This window comes from Cariama cristata, unplaced genomic scaffold (genome assembly GCF_000690535.1).
Source record: "Cariama cristata isolate BGI_N322 unplaced genomic scaffold, ASM69053v1 scaffold5880, whole genome shotgun sequence".
Classification (NCBI taxonomy): domain Eukaryota; kingdom Metazoa; phylum Chordata; class Aves; order Cariamiformes; family Cariamidae; genus Cariama; species Cariama cristata.
Genome location: NW_009596266.1, coordinates 17200 through 41293, shown reverse-complemented (window position 1 = coordinate 41293; position 24094 = coordinate 17200). Strand labels below are relative to the sequence as shown.

The 24094-nt window shown below is 37.7% G+C and overlaps 1 protein-coding gene across 1 annotated transcript; it reads right to left on the bottom strand.

Moving 5' to 3' along the window:
• Positions 1 to 3074: 3074 nt before the first annotated feature.
• On the bottom strand, positions 3075 to 20376 carry CRY1 (cryptochrome circadian clock 1; the record flags this gene model as incomplete). The annotated part of the gene is made up of 13 exons (XM_009705171.1): positions 3075 to 3741; positions 5714 to 5821; positions 5917 to 5988; positions 7153 to 7248; positions 8330 to 8437; positions 9231 to 9433; positions 9529 to 9680; positions 12164 to 12475; positions 12575 to 12715; positions 13308 to 13396; positions 14784 to 14968; positions 16455 to 16597; positions 20268 to 20376. Coding segments are annotated over 12 exons (1714 nt in total), but the record flags the coding sequence as incomplete, so codon positions are not given.
• Positions 20377 to 24094: the final 3718 nt, after the last annotated feature.

Here is a 24094-nt window from a genome sequence, read left to right as displayed (position 1 = left end):
GCAGCCCACTCCAACGCCTAACAACCCTTTCTGTGAAGAAATGCCTCCTCATTTCTAGCCTGAACTTCCCCATGCACAGTTTCAGACTATGCCCTCTTGTCCTGTCACTGGCTCCCTGGGAGAAGAGTCCGATCCCCACCTCACAACACCCTCCTTTCAGGCAGTTGTTGAGTGCGATAAGGTCTCCCCTCAGCCCCCTTTTCTCCAGGCTGAACAACCCCAGTTCCCCCAGTTGCTCCCCATCAGACTTACCCTCCAGACCCACCACCAGCTTCGTTGCCCTTCTCTGGACTCACTCCAGCACCTCAATGGTCGTCTTGAAGTGCAGGGCCCAGAACTGGACCCAGTACTTGAGGTGCGGCCTCACCAGTGCTGAGTACAGGCACTGTATTCTTGTATAGCTTGCAACATATGTAAATGATGTATTTTTTCCTTCAGTCTCAAAAAAGTGACCAAGTTGCTCTGATTTTAAAGTTTCAGCAAAGAGGAAAAACTGCTTCAGGTATATGCATGTCACAGAACATTTTACTTTAACTTACCATAAAATTTGAAAGTATAATTTTAAAATAATAAAGCTCACAGAGCATAATAAATAGGCAACAACAATAGTTTTACTTAAAACATACATCAAGAACTCAAAGGGGGGGTTGTTTTTGTTGTATTTTACCTCTGAGCATCACCTTCAGTAGCCCACACTACCTGTAAATACAGAGATGCGATTCTGCAGGCTTTTGCAGAGGGCTGCAGCAAGCCCTGCTGCGATGGAGGCCAGGCTTCAAACCACCAGCATCGTTTGCGGACTGCCTTTTCCTGCAAAGTGGGGAAGTGGTAAACGTGTATCACAGCTTGCTGTTGCACTGTGCTCCTGCCAAATACAGACAAGATTTCAAAGTCACAGGAAGGTTCATGTGTCACTTTTCTTCAGCAGAAACCAGTCAGCTACATCGCTAAGCCCTGCATAAAACTAATTTCTGATTTCTAGCTGACAGCTACTTCTCATTCCACCCTAGCTCAGGATCCCCTCTGAAGGGCCTTTGCAGATTTGCTCTCGTTTAAGGCCTTTCGTTCCTGTCCTTTCAGAAACCACTGTAAGCAGGTAGCACCACTATGAGACAGGCCATGCAAATTCCTTTGGAAACACTCTGTTTCTGAAGGCTTAAAGTTTTTTTTTTAATTGCAAATAACAGCTCCAGTTGTCCCTGCACACTTTCAGAGTACATTTTCCTGGGGTTTGGTTTTCAAAAACCATCATTTAGCAATTCTCTTCAACCCCTACCAGCTCAGGGAAGAGCCAGCTAAATCCCTTGGGAAGAGAGCTTTCTTGAGGAACACTTTAAGCTCCATTTCTGGAGGACAGGCCTAATAAGAAACAACATCCTGGCCCTTATCCCTACTGGGTTTATAACATGTCCAACTCCTGCTTGAAAATCACAAGGGGGTAGTAGGGGCAGGGGGAAAAATCCTCTGCATGTTACAATAGGTTTGGTCAATTTTTTTGTGCAGCCGAAGCCTCAGTCTTTTTTTAATTTATTTTTGTGGTCACAGCAAGTACTAGTGGGAGGGAAGAATATGAAGCAAAAGGCTTTTATGAAGCTACTGTTACTCAGAAGGCAACTTCTCCCCTCTCTCACGCTAACCTACTTACAGACCATTTCTGCCACTGCAGTCCCAATGCCAGAACTCATTTGAGCCAGCAAGCAAGTTTTTCCTTTGTTAATCTAAGGACAATCCACAGGTTTTCATTTGTTATCTAACGATTCACCTACACCAAAAAGAGGAGCCCTCCTTTTAGCATTTAAGGAGGGGGAAATTAACTTACCATAGAAATGAACTCCTTGGGAAGATTCTTCTTTCACCTGTTGAACTTCCAGACTGGTTGGGGGAAAGCATATGTTCTTACCTTGATTAAGTTTCTCTCTGGGAATTTTGTAGCCTATTCATTCATAAAAGCTAGGTGAAATACTTCATTTAGATGGTATGATTTCCTTTTAATATATCAGCAGAAAAAATCCAATATGATCTTGTCTCGACAGAATAGAACACTTCTTTTTTTGCACTACTTCAATGAACAGACTTGTTTATTCTCCTGATTATGTATGTCCTCTCCATTCTACTTGGACTGATTTGTGCAAAATATTTAGCATCTGCTTCTCCATTCTCACTCACAAGATTTTTTTCTTCAACATCAAAGATCCCCTGCCTCAAGACAGTAAACATGCTTGTATTGTCTTAGTAGTACATTTGGGTTTGCTGTTGTATCCAAATCAGTATGCAGACATATGTAACATTAACTATTATAATCTAAAATCTAGGAAGAGGCAGAACCATGGCAGTTTATTCTGCAGCAAGTGCCCTGCTGCGTATGTTGTCAACCCATAAATCTGGTCTGAATTTTAAACCAACACACAGAAGCACCCCATGACTGGAAGTCACCCATGTGATACTAAGAACAAGATAATTAATTCCTCCCACATAAGCATTAATTTGTGCACCCACTCAAGTAGGTAACTGACCTAGTTATACGTAAAATGTAGTCATTCAAACTGCTTCTTCAGAGATCTTAATGGTCTGAGAAAACATTCAGATACAACTTCTCTAGACATTTGAGACAGTATTGACTGAGTAGTCAGCAAACCCAGTGTGGTTTTAGAAACCAGCATCCTTGAAGAGCAGCAAATTAGCTTCAGTGCAGGGAAGACTACCAGGCTATCACAGAAATTGCAATTATAGCAAAAAACCCCAAACAAACAGCCCCCCACCCCCCAAAACACCTAGATTTTGAAGAAACACTTAATAAATACATCAGTGAAAAAAATTTAATGGTAAGGATACATACATGCATACAATTTCAAGAAAAAGGCCTGAATAATTTGGATAGTGTTTCACTTCAGTATCATGAAACTTGAAGTGAAAGCTAATACAGTTCACTGTTTGTGGCTAAGTCTAAAGTCTAAAAGTTACATCTAAGTCTAGATTAAGTCTAAAAATTACATTTCCCTTCTTTTTTCCTGAAACAGTTTTGTTTGGAAATATATACTGGAGCAATAGAGTACACAAAAGACAGAGGTATATACCTATATATACAATTTTCTTTTATTAACAAGATATGTCATTACTGAACAAGGCAACTGGGAAATACAAGGACTGGACATATACATGAAAATTTTACAACTTGACAAAAAATTGGCATATGACTTATATACAGATGTGATTAATAAAGGTTACAACTCTACTGTATTTGATTAAACACAGTCCTAAGCACTTACATTATGAAAATATGAAGTTAATCATACAGAGGTCAAGTTCTGGAATCTAAAAATAACAACAATTTAAAAACTTCAAAACCTTCTATGTCCATCCATTTTACAGAACATCACTACAGCTTTTCCTACTACCATATACATGAAAGATTATCAAAAATATATTGATGGGTCTATTGCTAATCATGAATGTTTATATTTACATTAAGTTAGCAAATTCTTCACCAAATACTTTATATACAAAACTTAATTTGCCCATTGTGAAAGAGTCATTAAAAAGATAAAAACCATAGAAATGCCGGTTAGAAAGAATGCATTTCAAAAATTGGACTTGTTTATAACAACTGAGAACACTTGAAAATAATTTATGAAAAGTATGTCATTTTAGTACATGTACTCTCACAACACTTTAGTTCCAATACAGAGTAGCAGAAATTTTGTCCTGTGTGTTCTTTGAGTGGTATCTTCTCTTCCAATAATGCTGCAAGAAAAAAAGAAAAAAATTATTAAGCAGTTTGTCACGAGTCCTTGAAGAAGGCAGAAAGATTCAGGGACCAATGTTCTTTCCCCCCTTCTCAGTGCAGGAAGCCCTGTCCCCATTTGTACTGGCCCAAATACTCAGAATTCTTACTTCTTACTCCTTAGAGGCTAAAAGGGGAAGAAGGAAAAAAAAAAAAAAAAAAAAAAAGAGAAACCCAACTGCCTCAGTACTTCAGTGCTATTCAGAAGGCACACATCCTTTTGCCAGCAGTGTTTTTGAGTATGATCTTGGCTGATTTTTGTATTTGACTATAATGCTTTTGCAGCATACTTTGAACACTCCTAGCAAAATCAGTCTTCTCTGCCGAACTAGAAACCCCTCCAACCTGTCTCTCAATTGAAAAAGAGCTTAGACAGGAACCAGACGTTCGCTCTGCAGGCACTTCTTCTACACAGACACGAGCACCTAAGGAATTCTGCAATACAAAACATGGATGCTGAATGAATCTACACATACTAAGGATTAGACAGCTACTGAAACACAGACTCTCTTGGAATTATGTTCTGCTCAAGCCCATCCGAGTACCAGAAATCAGTGTGAGAACACAGAAGCATAGTTTACAGTGCTTCCAGTATGTGAGAAAATAGCAGATGGATCAATGGCTAAGGTCTCAGCTCACTTCTTCAGGTGACAGGCATTATGGGAACAATGCTGTGGTTCTTCACTGAATCAAATCAGTACAACACAATTGTTCTTAATGCACAATAACTTTGTCAAAGTGCTGACACCACATAACAAACAAAATTAGATTTTGCTGTCAAATCCAAATGAAGTGAATTAAATTGCCCTTTTCATCTCTAGAGAGGCTGAGTATATCTTCCATACTTCTTGTATGGAATCTTCCAATTCCACCAAAGTCTCTCTATGTGCTATTACCTCACCTATACGCTATTCTTACTTACTATTCAAACTCTATAATGACCAACTCTTAACTTGTTTTTTTCTAAAATATAAGGATGGAATGACATCTCAATCACCTTTAATCTATGCAGCCACACTCCTAGTCTTGAAATCTTGTCCCCTCTTGTTTCAGACAGCCCTCCATTCTTTGGTTTTCCTCCTAAGTAATTACTCTTTAACTTTTCTTTCAGGTCATCTTCCTTATTCCCCTCAAATCAAGCTCACTGGGGGAAGACATACAATATCTTTGGCCTTCTCTTTTCTCTATCCTCTTCCTAAGTAACTTTATCCAAAACACAAAATCCAGTTATTTTCTCCAAGTTGATGATTTCACACACATCAAATTCTTTCTCCAATTACTGCTTTTCTCTATGCATTGTCGCATCTGTTCATGTATACCTATACGTAGCAATGCCTCCTTCTCCAAATTCAAGTACTCTTCACCACAGCTTTTCTTGACAAACTCTGGCAATCTGAGCATCCTGCTTGGGTTACAGACCAATGACAATGGCTCAAGTCATTCAAATCTTTCTTGTCCCTACATCTTTACATGCAATAACTACATCAGCATTTTGCAGGTTTTTTTGCAGTCTCTAAAACATGTTCTGCTTAGTCCACCTGTATGTCTAGAAGTCTAATCCAGGCCCTGAGCCTTTCCTTTCACGTTGTGTTAGTTTCCTGATTCACATCACCGTACATTCACACAAACTGCTGCTGGCACAACTGAAGGTGAGTTGCAGGAGTAGAGAATACCTGAAGCTAGATAAGCAGCTCTGCCAAGGTATGTGAAACCACAGTTTATCCAGTTTATCCATCTCTTTCATTAACACCTTGATCTGTGTCTGATAATCTTTGGTCTGGTTCTATTTTTGTAACTACTTCCTATCTCATACTTCATAAACTCTCTAGAGCCAGGATTTGCATTGCAGTGATATGAATGTTATCGTAGGCACAAAATCTGTACAGGAATTTACTTATTAACAGGGTAACTTTAAGATGTCTCAGATCTTACCAGTTTAATTTGTGCTCTGTCGCTGGACTTTTGGCCCAACGCTCTGAGTTTCTTCTTCTGGATTTGGGCGTTTCCCTGCACTAATGCCAGTACCAAGGGCCGTTCTTCCTGATAATTTAAAACCAGTATTTACATTAAGACTCTATTGCACCTGTATATATTCAGGAAAAGTGTTTTGGTTTTCTTGTTATTCTTTAAATTACCTGCTTGCAATAAGTGTGATTGTTGATTGTCTCCATGAGCATAGTGTAAGATACTACTTGCTTGACAGTAACCTGTTCAGATACAGTAGATATTTATTATAATAAATAAAACATAGAACTGCAAGCAAGTGTACAATTACATTCTTTACAACAAAAGAGGCCAATTGATTTATTTTCCATCATCAAGAAAAATCCCGCCAGAAACCATCCTGAATGCTGAAGAGTTCTTATGTAAAAAAACCAACCCTCATGGCAGTCTACAGCAGTTAAATATATATGCACTTATATATGCACAGTGAACAATACTAAGTGCGTACATATTTATGCACTACATTTGCAACAAGCAGAATGTTTATATAACCAAACACTTTAATTCTAAGTTGTTATAAATTTTAACATTTTTTCTGCCAAGTCTCCTCATCCTTTTTATTATTCTGTCATAGCAGTACTAGCTAATCTTCAGCATAACTAAGCTGTGGAAAAAAAATGCAAGTAACTTAAAGACGCAAACTATTTTCTGGTTCACGTAAACTATCTACTGGCAACCTTGAGACTGATAGCTCTGCATAAATAGTGCAAATTAGCAAAAGCAGTTGCAAGGTTTCTTATTCTGAACAGTTGTGGTGTTCTAGTTATGTTGTGGATGCTTAAACAAAATACAGAATACAGTCTTTCATGATCAGTAAATACAAAACCTCTGTTAAGACTGCAAAAAAAGAAACAGTTGTGCTAAATTTGATTGCAACTTTGATCTATCACAAACCAGAGCTTAAGTTTCTGTATAGTTAAAGTAACAAAAATTTGCCTCCACAATATAAGAATATCCACACAAAACTGTGGAAACTGATTATATATGAAAAGAGTGGTAGTGAAATCAGGAAAAAGGTAACATGCAAATTTTGCTATCAAATACACAGTGAACTTCTTTCTCTCAGTATCTTTCATTTAAAGTAACCTCAGATAATGTTTATTAATTTGTTTAGTCACACTTGTGATCTCTCCCACTCAAAACATACAAATATTGTTCTAGATGAGCATTTTAGAGATAATAGTGACAAGACAAGCAAGTTTACTCTAAGAAGCAATTTTTATCTTTCAAGAACAGAAACAATGCCAGTTCAAGTTGTAGACAGCAGCTGTCACCAAAAATTTATCCATGTTATTTTGGTGGTTTGTCTGTTTTTCCATAGTTGCAAGGAATTGGAGATCCTCTACAGACAGGCACTGCCATAATACCTTGCTGCTGCTGAATTCCACTCGCTCCTGTATGAGAGTCTGCCAGGGCACATGGCTGAACAACTGTATGACTATCACCAGTTCCCAGCTGAGCTCCTGGAGAGGCAGGAAAAAGACTTAAACATAACAGAAGATACAATTCCAGTTCTGGAATTTAAAACTTCGGGGTTTTTTCCCCTCTTCAAGAGGTAGACTTTGATTGTGGCTTTTTTTTTCTCCTGTTTTGTTTCCACATCACCTCAGAACAGGTCCAAAGGTCTAATGTTTTTGTCTTTCCAAATTCACACTTGCAAATTCAGATGAATACACAGTAAACTCCTACAAAATTGATATATTTCTGATGCAAAAAGTGTAAGTACATGTATACATTTTAAGGAGAAAAGAGTGCTCTTAATGTTAATTTTTTTAAACTAACCCCTTCCTGTCTTCTAAATCTCTGAACTTAAAAGAAATAAAAGCTCAAGCACCCAGCTTTAAGGAGTATAGCGCTTAATTCTTCGAGAGGAACTGTATTGGCCGAGAACAATAAGGTCCATCTTCCTCCGCAGTCTGCTTCTAACCTTGACTAAAGCCTAAGGAGAACACAAAACCAGTAAATTTCCAGTTCTGCTGTATCCTTTTACAATGAGGAGTCCAAGGTATACTAGTATCCAAGATGTTGATGCACCATGGATTTATATAATGTTAATATTATTCTTATTTCTTATTTTTTTTCTTAGTACCTAGTGAATGCTAGTCTTTGTATGTTACAATAAGAATGTTAATAGTCTAAAATAATCTTCATCAAAACTGCATGATAAATTCTATATTAAGTTTTTTCAGACACTGTCCACCATATTGTCGTTGATCTTATGGTAGAATTAAATTCCAATAAGCAATCTAATGCTAATAAAACTTTACAAATTAACAGTTCTTACTTGAAAATTCACAAATCACTCATTACAAATATCAGGATGCTTGTAGACTTCTAGAAGAAAATCTCATTCAAATGCTTCTGAAATCAAACTGTTTGATACATGCCAGTAAGTAATTTTCCGGGGGGGGTAAAAAACAGGTTAAAATATTCTTACATGTTTGAGATAAATGTCCATATACAAATACTACCAAACTTAGTGAACAAATTTGAAAATGTTTGTGCAGTTCAGTTCCAATAACGTATTGAAAGAATTTGACTGACCTCCTGTACTACCACAACCAGAAATGCTTTCTCCTGGTGAATAGCCCATTAGGCCACCATTTCCATTTCCATTTCCATTTGGATTAGAAGGCACTGTTGCAAGAAGACCTAAGCAATGAAATAAAATATATAGCCATAAAGAAAGACAGCAAAAAACAGATTAAGCGCAGCATGCTTTTTTCCTCATGACAGCCAATTCTCCACCCTCACCAAGTGGTTTACCTTTCTAACAGAATAACATTTCTCTAGCTTGCCTACTTCTAGAATCTTGCCAAGCAATTTTAGTTCACAATTACTTAAGAGGCATTTGCTGCATAATATTCTGCATAACTTTTTCAATATTCATTAGTTACACATATTCGTTATGTTGCGTTGAAGTGCAACGCATCCTGATTCAAAATCTAATATCTGAACATACTGACTGCTGACACCTTCCTGAGCAATACAAGTGCATGTGGTTTACCTCTCAGAGCAAAGGGGATGGTCTTTCCTAACTAGGAAGAATGCTACCAGAGGTTGCATTGGTCTCTATTTGAGCAATAGCATTTGCAAATACAAATAACAGTATGGTTGAAGTTATGAACCACATTAATTTTCTAACCACTGGTATTAAAAAGTATCTGTACAAGAGTATCAGAAGACACAGAAGACTCAATTCAACCAAAAAACTTCCAAAAACCCACAGAAAAAAAATTCTGGGTAAGATTTGGAAGGAGGCACTCCACTCAAACTCTTTCTCCCCTTTCTTGGTTACATCTCATATTTTCTTTTATTTGGATACACAAGCCTAGTCACCACACTGAGCTCACGCCTGACTACCACTGCTATGGGAGAAAATTATTAATTGCTAGAAGGCGAGAGAAGTTTTCAAATAAATAAAGACAATAGCCTGTAACCATACCTAGTCCTCTGTATCGTGAAAGCTGCTGGTAGATTTGTTTCATCCTCTCAATATTCAGACGGCTTGCCTCTGCATGATTTACCATTGGTTTGGGATAATTAACTCCTATAATACATTTTGCAGCCTTCTGGACGCTCTCTGGGGCATTCCAAGGATCATAGATGTATTTTGCAGGGAAACCTCTAAGTACTGGCAAATAACGTCTGAAAAAAAATTTAGAAAGTTATTTTAAGTATAAAGCCACTTGACAGTTTAAACAACATCCATGAATTGTTGGAATTTCTGGATTGTGAGTTACCTGATATAATCCCCATTTGGGTCAGTTCTTCTGCCAAAACCCACTGGACAGTAGCAGTGAAAAAACTGCTGAAAGAAGGAACTACAGGATAGCCACATCCAGCTTCCAGCATTCACACTCCAATCTGCGTCAAGTAAGAGCTCTTCAAAGACCTTAACGAATGAGAGCAACAAGTTAGTTTGAACATGGCATGCCTTTCAGACACCTACTTCTTCAGGAATTGTTCAGAGTTTCTGATTTCCGCAGAGGAAACACAGCTTTTCAACTTAGCAACACTTTCTTACCTGGAAACATTCACAGAACCCTCAGTACGCAACTGCAAATCCTTACCTAAATGTCAAACTCAAAACCAAAAGTGTGATAGGCTGCTTGGCTTTTACCCTGTAAAAAACCTTGTAGATATCTTAGAAGGCTACAACCAAAAAAGTTACACATTCTTGCGTAAACATATCCTTAAAAAATAAACCCCCAGAGGATGGCTGGAGCCTGACTGCTTGCAAGTGGCATTTGTTGCTTTCAGAAGAGTTGCTTCATCACATTACAACTGAGTAAGCTTTGCAAACTTCCAAAAAACAGGGAACATAAAAATCACATTTCAAACTCAAATTGTCGGTCTGAATAACTCAACTTACAGAGCACCTTTCACTATGTGAAGAGTCCCAAGAGTAGAATTCAAGAGTTTCAGGGTAGTACAAACATTCAGAAGTTGTATTCTTGAAGGCCAATAGATAATCGAGTAAGTCACAGTTTTGAGGATGCACATTTAAATTCCTGGAGGTATGTGAACCACCAAGTGTGCTGAATGGTGGGACAGATAATGAACTCTGGTCTGAAGTCAAAAAAGTCTTCTCTGGTAGTTGCTACCCCTATTACATTAAAAATAACCCACGAGGAAGTTGAAGATTTATGAGGGTTTTACTTTAAATCCAGAGCTCAATAGTTGTGAAACATCCAAGTTTCCAAGCATTGATTGTTTTTTAATTATTAACACAGACAATACTAACTTGTATAAAAAGAAGTTTCTCTACTCAGTGAGATCACTAGCAACACAGGCTAACAAGAAATAAAGAGAAGCCTTATTATTTGAAGGAGAATGTTTCAGCACCTTTTATACAAAGAGTGCGCTGAGAAGTAGTTTTTAAAACAGATACTTATTTAATAAATATTTCCACAAGCTCTGATTTTCCTTTCAGACTTGCATAGTCTCCAAATGTTCCAAAGAAACCATCATCTTTCTTCATACTAAGATACTAAAACTTAACATCTTACTACTGCGACCCAACTTCAACTAATATTATTCCAATATAAAGTCTTACATAAGGTAATACCATTAAACAAAGATACATCTCTCTACATATATTCAATAAGGCATTCATTCTACAGTATACACTGAATAAGTGTTACAAAAGTATCTTTGTCCAAATGTCTGCAACTATTTAGAAAAAAAAGTTTGTTTTGAAAAAACAAGATTTATCCTAAAACATTTTTTAAAAAAACATTTGATATAGAAAGTGACTAATAATGTAACGAAATCTTTAGATGAACATTAAGTGTTAGCACACAACTGTTCCACTAGATGCTGCCACGTAATAAGACTCTGGAAATAACATCACTGTGGAACGTCAGGTTAACTTTTTCTAGCTACAGAAATATGAATTAAACATCCTTCTACTGCACAAGTCTGGGCCCTCCATATATCTGTATTATTTCAAAAGTAAGAACAAGTTGGCATTTACCTGTAAGATACAGCTTTGTTGTTTGGATAAGTTACCTATGTATGTGCATCTTCAATGTCTTTATCTATGAACTACAAGGAAAATTCCTAAAGCAGCTTATGTTGTTGTGTAACCAAGACAATTTTTTTTTTTTTTTAATGAAAGGTGTGGTGACAACTGATTTGTTAAGAAAGGTGACATTTTTGTAAGATTATATACATATATAAATGAGGTCAAAATCCTGATGGCAAATAAGTTTTTTTAGATTTCAGAACTAAAAACCTATTTTTAATTTATTATCATCGCTCAGTAAAAGATATGCTACCCTTCTAAAAATTATAAAAGTGATTCAAAGGCTGAGATTAAATTATACCATTCTTTGCTTCAAAAGACTGACATTTGTAATTTGAACTTCAGCATCTCTTGAGATACTTGCATAGAAATTAACTGCACTGAAACTTCAGCCAAATCATGTTGCCTATACTCACACTTTTAACATGGGGAGAAGGGACAGAAATTGCTGAAAGGACATTCTCAACTTTTAGTTTTCGCCCTTGAATTCCCATGGTGCTTTCCCTTCGTAGGGAAGCAGACGCAAGATGTGAACAGAAACCATTCACACAATATCACTGGAAAGAAATTTCAATTACAAGAGTATTCCATGTTTATTTGCCAAGATTTAGGAAGAAATCTCGAATTGGAAAGAATTGCAGACCTATTCTGACTGCAGGGAACACTAATATTCCAATAAAAGGGGGCATTCAACAGGCAAAACTTCAGCACCACTGGTTTCTCAGAACCAATTTAATTTTGGCCACAGTTTAAGGTTTAAAATTCAACTTAAACCACATAGCAATTCTAGAATGACTATCTGAAACTTTAACAAGGACTTTAAGAAATTCAAGGTTAAGAAACAATACCTTCATTCCTTCTTCCCAGCTAATCCAGAGGTCACCTCGAGTCAAAAAGCATGCTACAGCATGCCGGGCTAAATGGTGAATCCAACCTTCTTGACGAAGCTGCGTCATAATCGCATCAATCCAAGGAAAACCTGTCCTGCCTTCTGCCCATTTGGCCAAAGCCTCAGGATTCTTATCCCATGGAATTTGAACACAGATAGGATTCCCCTCCATTTTATCAAACCGTGGATTGTTAGTCGCCGCTGTGTAGAAAAATTCACGCCATAACAGCTGGCCATAGAGGGAGAGGGGAGGGGAGCTGTTCTTTTTTACCTGAAGATCATCATTAAAGGAAAACATTTTATTAGGAGAAGCAGTAGCAAAAAATCATGGCATCTTAAGAATGTGTAGCTAACTATGTAGAAATCATACCTTTTTGTACAGATCCGTTAACTTGAAATAAAACAGACGACAGGACAAACAGCCAAAGCGGAGGTAGGGACTAAGCCCTGTAGGGCTTGCCAGAAGGGAATTTGCATTCATTCGTGGTCTTTCAAAGTTTGCTACCCAAGCCTTAAAAACAAAACAAAAACCACACAGCAATATCAGACTACAGGCTAGATAGCAACTTGTAAACATAAAGAGAGAAATCACACACTGTCGATAACTGAATCCAGACACTGGACAGATGATCCTGTTACCTACAATATCTAGGCGTTCCTTTTGAATCAGTAGACCCTCCAGAAGATAATTCACCTCAATGCAGAAGGCATGAGCTGTCTTCCAGAACTACCTATCCCTTTCTTTTAAATACAGGGAAACCTAGACAACTAGCAGTAAGTTAGCTTTTTGAAGGGGAATTCCCCCTCAAAGTTATAAAAAGTATGTTTCAAGTAAAATTACCTCCAAAGAAAAAATTATTACCTTTTTTTCGGTAGAAAATAGCATAACACACTTCCTCTTAAATTCAAATTAAAGATAACCTGCTATCATCTTTTAAAACTAAGAAACAGCAACTTGATTTATACCCTTAAACTGAGGTCTTGAGTTCAAGTTTGTGGTTTTGATTTTTTTAGAATGACTTGCCCAATTCCTTTTCACATTTCATTGCAGAGAGTAACTGTGTTTCCCAGATATGTCATACTTGCAATAATTTGAAACATACCTTTCGTTCTAAATGTCTTTCCAGTCGTGTGAGAGCTTCTGTTTCTCCCCCTGGCCATACTGCAGAAGGCAGACCATCTGTGTCAAAACCTGAAAAACAAATTGAAACAAGGAAATTCCTTGTTTGCTTATACTGTAGGACAACAACATCCTAGCATATTGATACTTGACTACATTTTATTGTATCTTGAGAATAACCCTAAGTTGGACACATGGCAAAGTACAAGTTTTAAAACAGTATGCAACCAAGTCTTATCAAAGAGCATTCAATACCTCTAACGTGCAGCAAAATCCAATTTCTACTTTTTTAATTTCACATTTACATTAATTTGTTTTATAAGTTTTAGATGCTGAATAGTCTTACTTCAATTCCACTACTTCTGGGGTGTTTTTGCACAAAGTTACCTTTCTATCATTTTTCAAATTATTTTCAAGTTCTCAGCTCTGCAATATGTGGGCTATCCCAAAACCACAACTTTTTTTTTTTTAATTACTACTAAGCAGCAACAATTGCTATTGTAATTTACAGAATGTCTAAAACTTTCTTCCATCAAGTTAAAAGGATGACTGCTATCTTCAGAACATTCCTGGGCTTCATCGACCTTGACTTAAATAACAGATGGGGATTATTGTCAATTTGATGATAAACACATACTTGAGCTGCAAAAGATGAAAAGAAGGTAACAAGATCTCTTCCACAACCCCACACTTCCCCAAGACTCTTCACCAGGTGTATAACATGTCTGCCTATAGTTTAACCACTGTCTAGTGAGGTCTTCTCTCCTTAAAAAGGCTTTAAAGCAAGGTCTGTTGTATGACAGTTCAAATGGACTAGACAGGGCAGCCAGAGCTTAGCCAAAATCTGTTCAGACCCTTTTGTTAGCAATTTGGAGGTCATACCACATTAGGTTTTATTTTTGGGCGAGGGGAGAACAGGAAGGGGTGAAGGGGGGGGCGCGATGATTCACAGGACAATAGCTTGATACTATTTCTTAAAATTAAATTTACAGAAACATAAGATTTGCGTGTGTCCCCCCCCAGCTTCTAAAATAATTATTTGCCTTACTATTATCATCTTTTTTCGGCACTGCAAGACAAGAGCGTTTTTTTAATTAATTTGTAAAATGACAGATTCATGACCTGAAGCACAAAGATACCAAATGCATTTAATACAAAATTAAGTATCAAAGACTATTAGTAGCTTAATGATTATTTGGTACCTTGGGCAAACGGGTACACTGTATTACAAGAAGTGAAACTACTTAGTGTGGTTTGACCTATCTGACCTCCCACTTTAAAAAAAAAAACAACTAAAATTTACAGAGTTTATTATTGGGTTTTGTTCCATTTGTATGTCATAACTGGCATCAGTTTAACAGTAAGTAGAACCTCTCTCATGGTTATTTTAAGTATTATGCTTTTAGTGGTAGATTACATCTTACTTGTTCCACAATGTCAAAGCAATCTTAGACTATACCTAGCTCTTCAAGTGATGGGACACCATATTTCTCATCATGGTCATCAGAAACTGGAGTAGTACATTTTTCCATTACTTCTGGGGTTATAGTCTCCGCTGGCATCTCCAGTGGTTCCATTCTACTAATTAGGGTCTGAAATCGCTTGTAAGTAAGAGGAGGCTGTCCTCCATTCAATTCTATTATTCTGAATTGGGAAAAAGAAAAAAAAAGAAAAATGTCGGACAATAGTATGTAAGAATTTTTTTTTCTCCGCTGGCATCTCCAGTGGTTCCATTCTACTAATTAGGGTCTGAAATCGCTTGTAAGTAAGAGGAGGCTGTCCTCCATTCAATTCTATTATTCTGAATTGGGAAAAAGAAAAAAAAAGAAAAAAGAAATGTCGGACAATAGTATGTAAGAAATTTTTTTTCCAAAATATACACACCTATACACACACAGAAGTATCTTCTTACCTGCCTCTAGCATGTTATATAAAAATCACAGATATACATGGTAATCCAGACAGTTTGAACTTTAATTTTACCATTCCATTTTCCCTCACTAGGGAGACATATAAATTAACTGTTTATAACCAAGTCAATTATTCTCCATTCCCGGGTTGTGGAAAGTCCCTCAAGAATGAGTGAATAATGAATATGGGCAGCTCAAGGCAAAGAAAAATACAGATCAGCAAAGCAGGTAAGAGATCATAGCTACATAAAAATACACCCAAGTCACCTACAAGACTACGGTATTTGCATTAAAAAAATAAATCTGTTTTTCTATTCTAGTATTGAGAACAGTAGTCAATATTACAACTCTCTTAATATGTGGAAAGATTGAGGTGTAGTTTTACACAATGACTATTGTAAACACAGAGTTTCCATATTTTGCATTAGATGAAACCAACTGTCCGTTTGGGAGTGGTGCTTGGGCAGGGACAGAAGAAAAGGAATTTTCAATTTAGGATTAAAAAAAATTCAGGTATTGGTTTCAAAACAGTAAATAATTCCCTTTCTTCCCATATGTCTAGCTGCCTTCCACACGCTGGCTTGTAACAGAATAAAACAGGCATCTACCACAATAAATTACTCAATGTTAAGAGAAGCCAAGTCATACTTTTGACTAGTTTGCGGATTATGTTTCTATAATAGGGAGCTAATACTAATCCATTTAAATAGGTCTGTGGAAAAATATAAACAAGACATTAAGTAAGGCAATGCAGGGATATCAGTCAATCCTCAATTACTGACTGGATACATAACCGATAGGCAACAGTTCTTGAAAAATAAAGGACTATCTGCTAACTTGTGTATAGCAACTGAAATAAGGACAAAAGAATCTAGCAAAACAACTAAACAACAACAGATCTTATCTGGGAGAAGTTACAGACATGTTTGAGTAATGTCATCATAAAAGACAGATAATTAACACGACTATTATTTTCAAAAGAACTCCAAATTGAAACTGTATTTCAGATACAGTTATGTATAATTTTTTGGAGTTGTAAAGTTCTACTCAGTATGTAATAAAATTTGGATGGCTGGATGGATAAGAGAAACAAACCAAATTTGCAGTTTTCCTACCTATTAAGCGCTCTGCATAGAAAGCAGCACACAATATCTAACCAAATACTACATAAAATTAATACTTCTTTTTTCTTTTTAAAATTGGAGGTAATGGTAACTTACTTGTCTAGGTCATATAATGTATGGGAAATTCTAACAATGACCTCCACTCCAGCTTCACTAGCCAGCTTCTTAATCGCTGCATCTCTTTCCTTCCCAAATGGTTCAGAATCATATTCAATAGAAAGTTTTGCAATATTCCATTCCTGCAACACAAAACAAAAACATGGTCCTTCAGCAACTCGGCTGCTTGGTGGAGGGTGAGGTAAAAGAGAACAGGAAGAACAGGGACAAGGTGGAACACCAGCTATTACCTGTGGATAGTTGTCAGAGATACACAAAGGCCCAAAATACATTTAGACACCCAGACTCATAAAAATAAAGTCCAACGTTTTGGCATCTAAGTAGGAATCAGGCATAAAAAAATGCCTCTATCTGTCCCATTACTGTAGGTGCACACAGTAATGGGAAAACCTCTGTGCAAATTTTGAAAACTCAGCTCTAACTTTAGGATCCGTATACCTTAAGAGACACAACAGCAGAGAAAGATGACAGAGGCTGTCTTCTGGACATATATCAGCAGCGGTATCTTGCTCTGCAGAAAAGCTTTTCACATATGCCTGTCAACTTCAACAGCAGAACTGAAGTTTTGGGGCAGGGAGCAAAATACCCCCGCCGGCTCCCCTCAAACCAAACACCACACACTTTCCTTCCCTTTTCCAAATCCCTATCCCTCACCCACCAGTACGGACAATCTTCAAATTCTCAATTAAAAAAAGAATTAAAAAAGAAAAATCTGTTTCCTAAAAAGAGGATGCCTTGAAGTCCAATATTCTTTATGTCACAGATGCTGTTACCAAGGCCAACAGTAACAGGTGAGGGAAAAGAAGCAAAGAAAGGGATCAACTAATGGCTAAGGTTTCTGCAACAGTAGGAAACTGGAAAGGTGAAGTATGCACAGAATGATCCTAGAAAGCCATCCTGCCAATCAAACTCAGAGAAATACCTTTCTAATCCCTCAGAATCTTAATCAGTTGATTTAAATACACCTATTTCAGAGAACTGGATTTACACCAAAGAGACAAGGGGCACTCTATGTGTTCACCTAGGGTGCTATTTCACTTCCGAACTCTAGCTCCCTCCTAGAAGAAGCCCAGGTATACCCTGAAGATAGGCAATTCCAAGAAGTGCTTGCTCTCTGAAAGAAGGCTTGGCTCCTTCCATCAAGTCTGCCAAGACTGACCCAGCAGGCCCTGAACGATCAAGTAGCCTCCTACACCCTCATACATTTTCCACTGTCTGCCAAGTTGCAGCAGATAGTTTTCTAAATCTTTCTTTCCTCTGGCACATTGTAAAGAAAACCATAAAAACACGTCCAAGAGCCAGAGCCACGTCCCCAAGGGAGCCAAGGAACTCTAAGACAAGTGCTACGTGATGTGAATACACCCAGACTGCATCAGCATGAGCTAGGCACTTATAAGAAGCATGGACACAAATCACTTTGCATATACTGCTGGATGCTTTTAGCAAGACTGATGCATTTAAAGAATTAGAGATTGTTCCAATTCTATTTTCTTTATCAAGCCAATCCCAAAGAGCTAGAAATACAGAGCAGACCAGGACAAATTAAAAAGAATGAGACAAGAACCAACCAAAACTTGACTGATTCAAGTTAACCAACAGGCGCCAAGTGGGTGCCTGCTACTAGTGGAAGTTGCATCTCTGCAGACGGAACCACCATCCTCAAGTTAATTAACAAAACCCAACCAAATGAAAAAACAAACAAACAAAAAACAAACCTCAAACAAACAAAAAACTAAAATAATTTTGCAAAGACCTGCAAAGTCCACTGGTAAAAATATTCTGTCACTATGCACCACTCCAGAAGATGACAGCCTACTGCTGCTATCAGCAGCACTGTTAGCTAGTACTGCTGAAAACAAGTGATACTGAATTCAGTGTCTTAAGGGAAGCAAAGCTGCTCTGAAGGACTGGAAAGAAAAAAGCAAACAGTCATATATATGTATATATACACATATGAATGAAACAGCCTAAAGGTCCTTGAGGCCTTTTGCAAGGATAAAGGTAGATCAGTGCTCTGCCTTTTGAAGGAATTGTCCTTCAGCCTGTGAAAAGGAGAGCCCTACCAAGAAACAGCTGTGAAACATGCATCCCCAGGAAATCCACAGATGCTGGCATCTGTGATAGGGCTCCTGACACAAGGCTCTATACAGAAGTTCCACTATCTCCTACCATTATTTACTTAAAGTTATCTTCTTCCAGCCAAAAAACATCTACATGTGTTCTTCAGGGTCAGGATCATCGCTCAGCTTTGACACATTTAATGAGGATGATCTGAAAAGCTTAGTTCAGTGTCATGTGCCCTTCACTGCACTGCAAGTGCCTGGCATACAGCTACTGCTCTGGCAAAAGAGGCTGTGAGATTAATGAGATGATAGATGCATGTTCCAGGTAGTCTTCAGCCAAAAGCTGAAGAAATCTTCAAGAGCTTCAATAATGCCTCTTATTTGTTCAAGGCTAGAGGATGTCCTGAAAAGCCCCTCAGTGAACAAATATATGACAAAGACACTTTTTGGTAATTTGAGGAACCAGAAGACATATACAGATGTGAATGTTCTTCTTTGATTGCTGTACACTATCTACACGACAAGTTATTTTTGTTACCTTTTCAGCACCAAAATTAGTATTCTGAAAATGTGGCCCTCCAATGCTGTTGGGCGTAGAAAGATCAGCCTAGTAGCATGATCTGAAACAGGAATTGTCAAAGTAGCCATTAAAGTATTTAAGAACATTTGCCACAGGTCACTCAAATCTGGAAGGCAACACACACAACAGCAAGATCTTTGCCTCTATTTAAATGCAATCAAACCAAATTTGTCAGGCAGGTATAACAAGCTTGAATATCTGGGGGGCTGCAAGCAGTAATTAATGCCACAGTACTCCTGCAGGAAATTCTTCACTGAGGGGGAATCAAGAAAAGACCAGTCAAAGTACCATCCAATTAGCATTTCACAACTAAAGCACAAGTATGAAGATGGAAATCGGAGTTTTGGTTGAGTTTTCAGCTTGGTGTTGAAGACCTGTGAATAAAAATCTTGAGCAGATGATCTCTTTGGAAAAACAGATATTTATTTCCGCCCCCTGCCCCCCAAGTCACTTGCCTCGCTCACCTCAATCCAGTCATTCCATAAAAACTTTGAAAATCAATCTTCAGAGTGTTCATTTTTACTATCCTATTACAGTACTGCTACCTTATATACACTATTATCTCTGGAAGACAAATCAATATCAGTAACAATCCCTCACAGCTTTAATTTTCTTCTTATTAAGACCCTTTCCCACAAAAGTCTTAAAGTTCTTTGACTAGAAATCGCTTTTTACCTGCACTATGCTTTTACCAAGCCTACTACTGGCAAAAAGCTTAAGTCATTTTTAATGGCCAAAAAAGCAACCACAGCAGGTATTTGGCCTAAAACATTGCTTTTACAGGTCAGGCTTTGAACCTGGATTCGTGTGCACAGAATTGTATTTCAGTATTTCAAAGGGAACCTGGAAAGGAAAATTTCGTAATATACAGTACCTACACTTAAAGCAAGCCATTACAAATCAGTTCTATTTCTGAAAAGAAAGGAACTAAAAACTGTGAAGTCTGAGGACAACTCAGTTCTGTTGGCGATATGCACCTTAGAAGGGAAAAACCCAAATCTAACAAAAACAACATTAAAGAGAAACTTCAAGGATAGTTAAGTATCTGCATAGATAACAACTTGCACTGAAGTACATAGTACAAGAAATATTCCTATTTGAAATTACTTTGTCATTTATGGATAGAAACAACTGCAAGGTGGAATTTACCTTAAAAAGTCTGGGGAAAACATCTGCTGGCTGTCCACGGATAACAAACAAACGTGAATTCAGTTTCCGTAAATTGGCATCAAGATCCTCAAGACACTGAAGCAGGAATCTGCAAGGAATTGTAAAGAAACATTTATTTTCTCAGGCAAACCAGACAATTTTACCACAGAAAAAGGGAACCAAGAGGAACAATCCAACAAACATTATCAGACCTTCAGTATTTGATGCCTATTTTGATAATGCATGCATGTTCACATCCTAATTACACTTATCTTACAGTAGTTCAATACCATGTAATATATTTAACAGTACATAATTCAGAAAACCAAACTGCACTGTCATTTAAATTTTCACCTCAACACTATTCAAGTCTGGAATGGACTAAAACATAATCAAGTCTTAACTACAACTACAAGTAACTTGCCACTTTAAAGAAAAAAGCACATCACAGAAAAAACCAACCAAACAGACAATCAGCTGTTGGCATACTGCTACTAAACTTAATCCAAGTCCTTCTTACAACACAGCAGCCTGAACTGCTACTAAGAATAGCATACCAGAGGACTACATGGTCATAACTATCCCTTTGGGCTTCATTTATAAAAATAGCCCTCTATATAGCAAACAGTTTCATGCACCTTGGTTGTAACCTCATCTGAATTATTTAATGAGCAAATCAGCAAATAAGGGGGGAAAAAAAAAAAAAGGGAGGTGGAAGGGGAAATGGGGTGCTGCAAACATGGAAGTCTTCAAGAGAAACAGGCAGTCGCACAAACGATATTGAGACAGGTTCACATGTGCAAAGTTTTATTAGTGGGTACAGTAACTAAAAATAACTCCAAAGGTGAAAGTTCTTTGGGGAAGAAATAAAAACAAAAGGAAGGAGAGGAAAAATGAAAACTCTCCCTTGTGGACAGCCAGAAAGAGATGCTGGGGGACCCCAGATGAATGCCCTTCCCCTGGACTCCAGTGTAACAAGTGGTTCCTCCACAATATTTTTTCCTCATAGTAACAATATAGTTTTCACCAGGAGCTGTTCTTACTTAGAGTGCTGTTGGCACTCACCAAAGTGCGTGTTGATCAGGGCAGCCACTAAATCAGAGCTTGCCAATCAAGAGCTTCCCAATCATTAACCTCTGTGTACACACATTATTGGATCCTCTGCCATAAATCAAAAACTACACCCAAAGAAGGGGCGGGGGGGGAAATTAAGACATTCCCACACTGCAGGCCAGTATTCTTGAGAGAGCCTGCTGTAACAACACTACATGTAGGTGCAAAGCCACAAGGATAACACTGCAGGAGTGACCAGCCAAGACCCAGGCAGGGAAAGCAGTGTCTCGGAGGGCTGGAGAGGTGGTGGCCACAGCCGGGGTGGAAGGGTGCGGAGCTGCCAGCCCAGGGCAGGCCGCACCACTGGAAGTGCCCGCAGCATTGCAAAGACAAAGGCACTGAGCAACCAGGTTCACTGAAATCAGAAGTTCATAAAACACCTAGGTTTTTAAGAATTAATCCTAAAAAAATAACCAGTTACAAGGAAAATGCTCTACCTTCTAGGAGGGATATAGCATACATGACTGTTGTAAACCCACTACCATTTTTTACATTTTCTAGAGATTTAGCAATATATAAGCGATGCCTACGTAACACACATTGCTTTCAACTTCATGTGAAAAAGAACCATCAAAAATAATATATAGAAAGTCGGGAGGAAAACCCCCTAGCTGCTATTAAATGCGTAAAATGTGTGGCTCACAACCTGAAAGGGTAACAGCAGGCAAGTCTGAGAGGAAGCCAGCGTACAAGAATACAACAGCTTCTCAGCTGGCAACTATGCTTACATGTTTTATGACTGGAACAAACCAAAAATGCCCAATTCTCTCACTCTGCTAAAGGAGAACTCTGAAAAAATTCTGGGGTAGTGATACCATGAAGTAAGAAAAGAAACATCTGTATACTCATTTAGTTAGAAACCACACAGTAGTCATTTTAAGAATCAGATGAGAATGGCATATGCTTCTATCAGAGAGAACTTGGGCCCCACGTTCCCAGGCCAGACTCAGTTCCAGTTGGACCCTGAAAAGTACAGCTTCATTTTACCATTTTCTTGAAATCTGGAATGACAGACATTATCATTAATCTTACCCACGTGAATCTTACTTTCAAAGAGCATGTCCTTTCACATATACTTCACAAACCACCACAAAGACAAACTGCAACAGTGTCCCAGATACCTTTGGAACAGTCCAGGAGAGAGGGTTTTTTTCCCTTGGTTTGGTTTGATGAGGTTTTGGTGTGATGGTGGTTTTTTTGTTTTGTTTTTTAAACTTCATATCATAGAATACAGGGAAAGGGTATGAAGAGAAACTGGTGACATAAAGTGCTCATAACTACTCAAACTAAAAATCTGTCTTTCAAGAAACTGTTACGTTTTTTTCCTATTGGCATTTCAGTTCCCTCCATTTTCTCTCTCTTTTCTTCCTACCTGACTGACCACAACATACAACTTCTAGTCTGGACTTGGCACCAAATCCCATTCAAGAAGATTACATTCACTGACCCAGTCTCCAACTCACATCCAAGATCCCTAAACTTGCCCTTAATACTGTTTAATCTCTATTTTGTTGGTTCCCGAAATCCCCTCTGTTATCTCTCTTAGCTATCTCTTACCACACTCCAGTATTTCAATCTCCATAAAACTCTTACATGTATTTAACAAACATAATGGTGTAGACTAAAATTGATAAATATGTGTAGGAGGGGAGCAGGAGATTGGCCAGGGGACACACACACTCCCCCTACCTGAACAAAAACAGCCAAACCACAGCTTGTGTTCCAAGACTCACTGAATACGGCTTTGGACTTTCAGAACACAGATTCAGTTCACAAGTGGTTACTCAGAATAAGAGAGCAGTTTATTAAGCATATTTGAATCTTTCAGTTGGACCAAATGTGTTTTAACAAAATGTGCTGCAAATAATTAATCATCTATTTTGTTTTCACCAACTGTATTTATGCCATACCACATCTAAGAGCACTTTCTCATTAAAATGTTAATAAAAGTTGTCTAACATAAAAGCCTTTACACAGATTTATAGAATCATACATTAGTTTGGGTTGGAAGGGACCTTTAAAGGTCATCCAGTCCAACCTCCCCCACAACAAGCCTTGCTCAATTAAAAATAAACCTTCTTAAATCATTGCTTTTAGATACAACCTCACCAAGAAACTTAATAGCTGAATCAAGTACTTGTCATAACCAAAGTTTTCACCTCCTCTTTTTCTCCAGAGTACCTTTAAAACTTGCAGAAGCAACACAGCATCTTTACTGTAGTTAAATGCATGCTAATTAACATCTAGCTTTAGGTATATCCAGATACCAATTGCTCTAAATTTAAGGAAGGAAAATTCTACCTTTCAGAACTTCTGCATTCATCTAATGAGTTAACAGATGCCTGTGTGAATAGGCCTATGTGAAAGGGAATGTTTTAATTATACCAGCTCCCTGGGACAATTTCTAATTCCCGCACTTTCTCCAATTTTGGCATGGCATTGTAATGCATTGCATTTATCTCCTGTCCTAGCAAATTAATGTTTCATCAATAACATACACATTTATGTCAGGGAGGAGTAATAACATATCCACAACATGCACAACCCCACACATATTAAGCATACCAACAGAATAGAATAATAATTCTCAGCATTCAACACAGTCACAGTGAATTATTACAGGATCTCGAAGAAAAGAGTTTTTAGTTTTCCAAGGTATCATTTTGACAGGTAACACCTGTTTGCAAGTGAAATAGTTCTGAAAAAACTCTAAT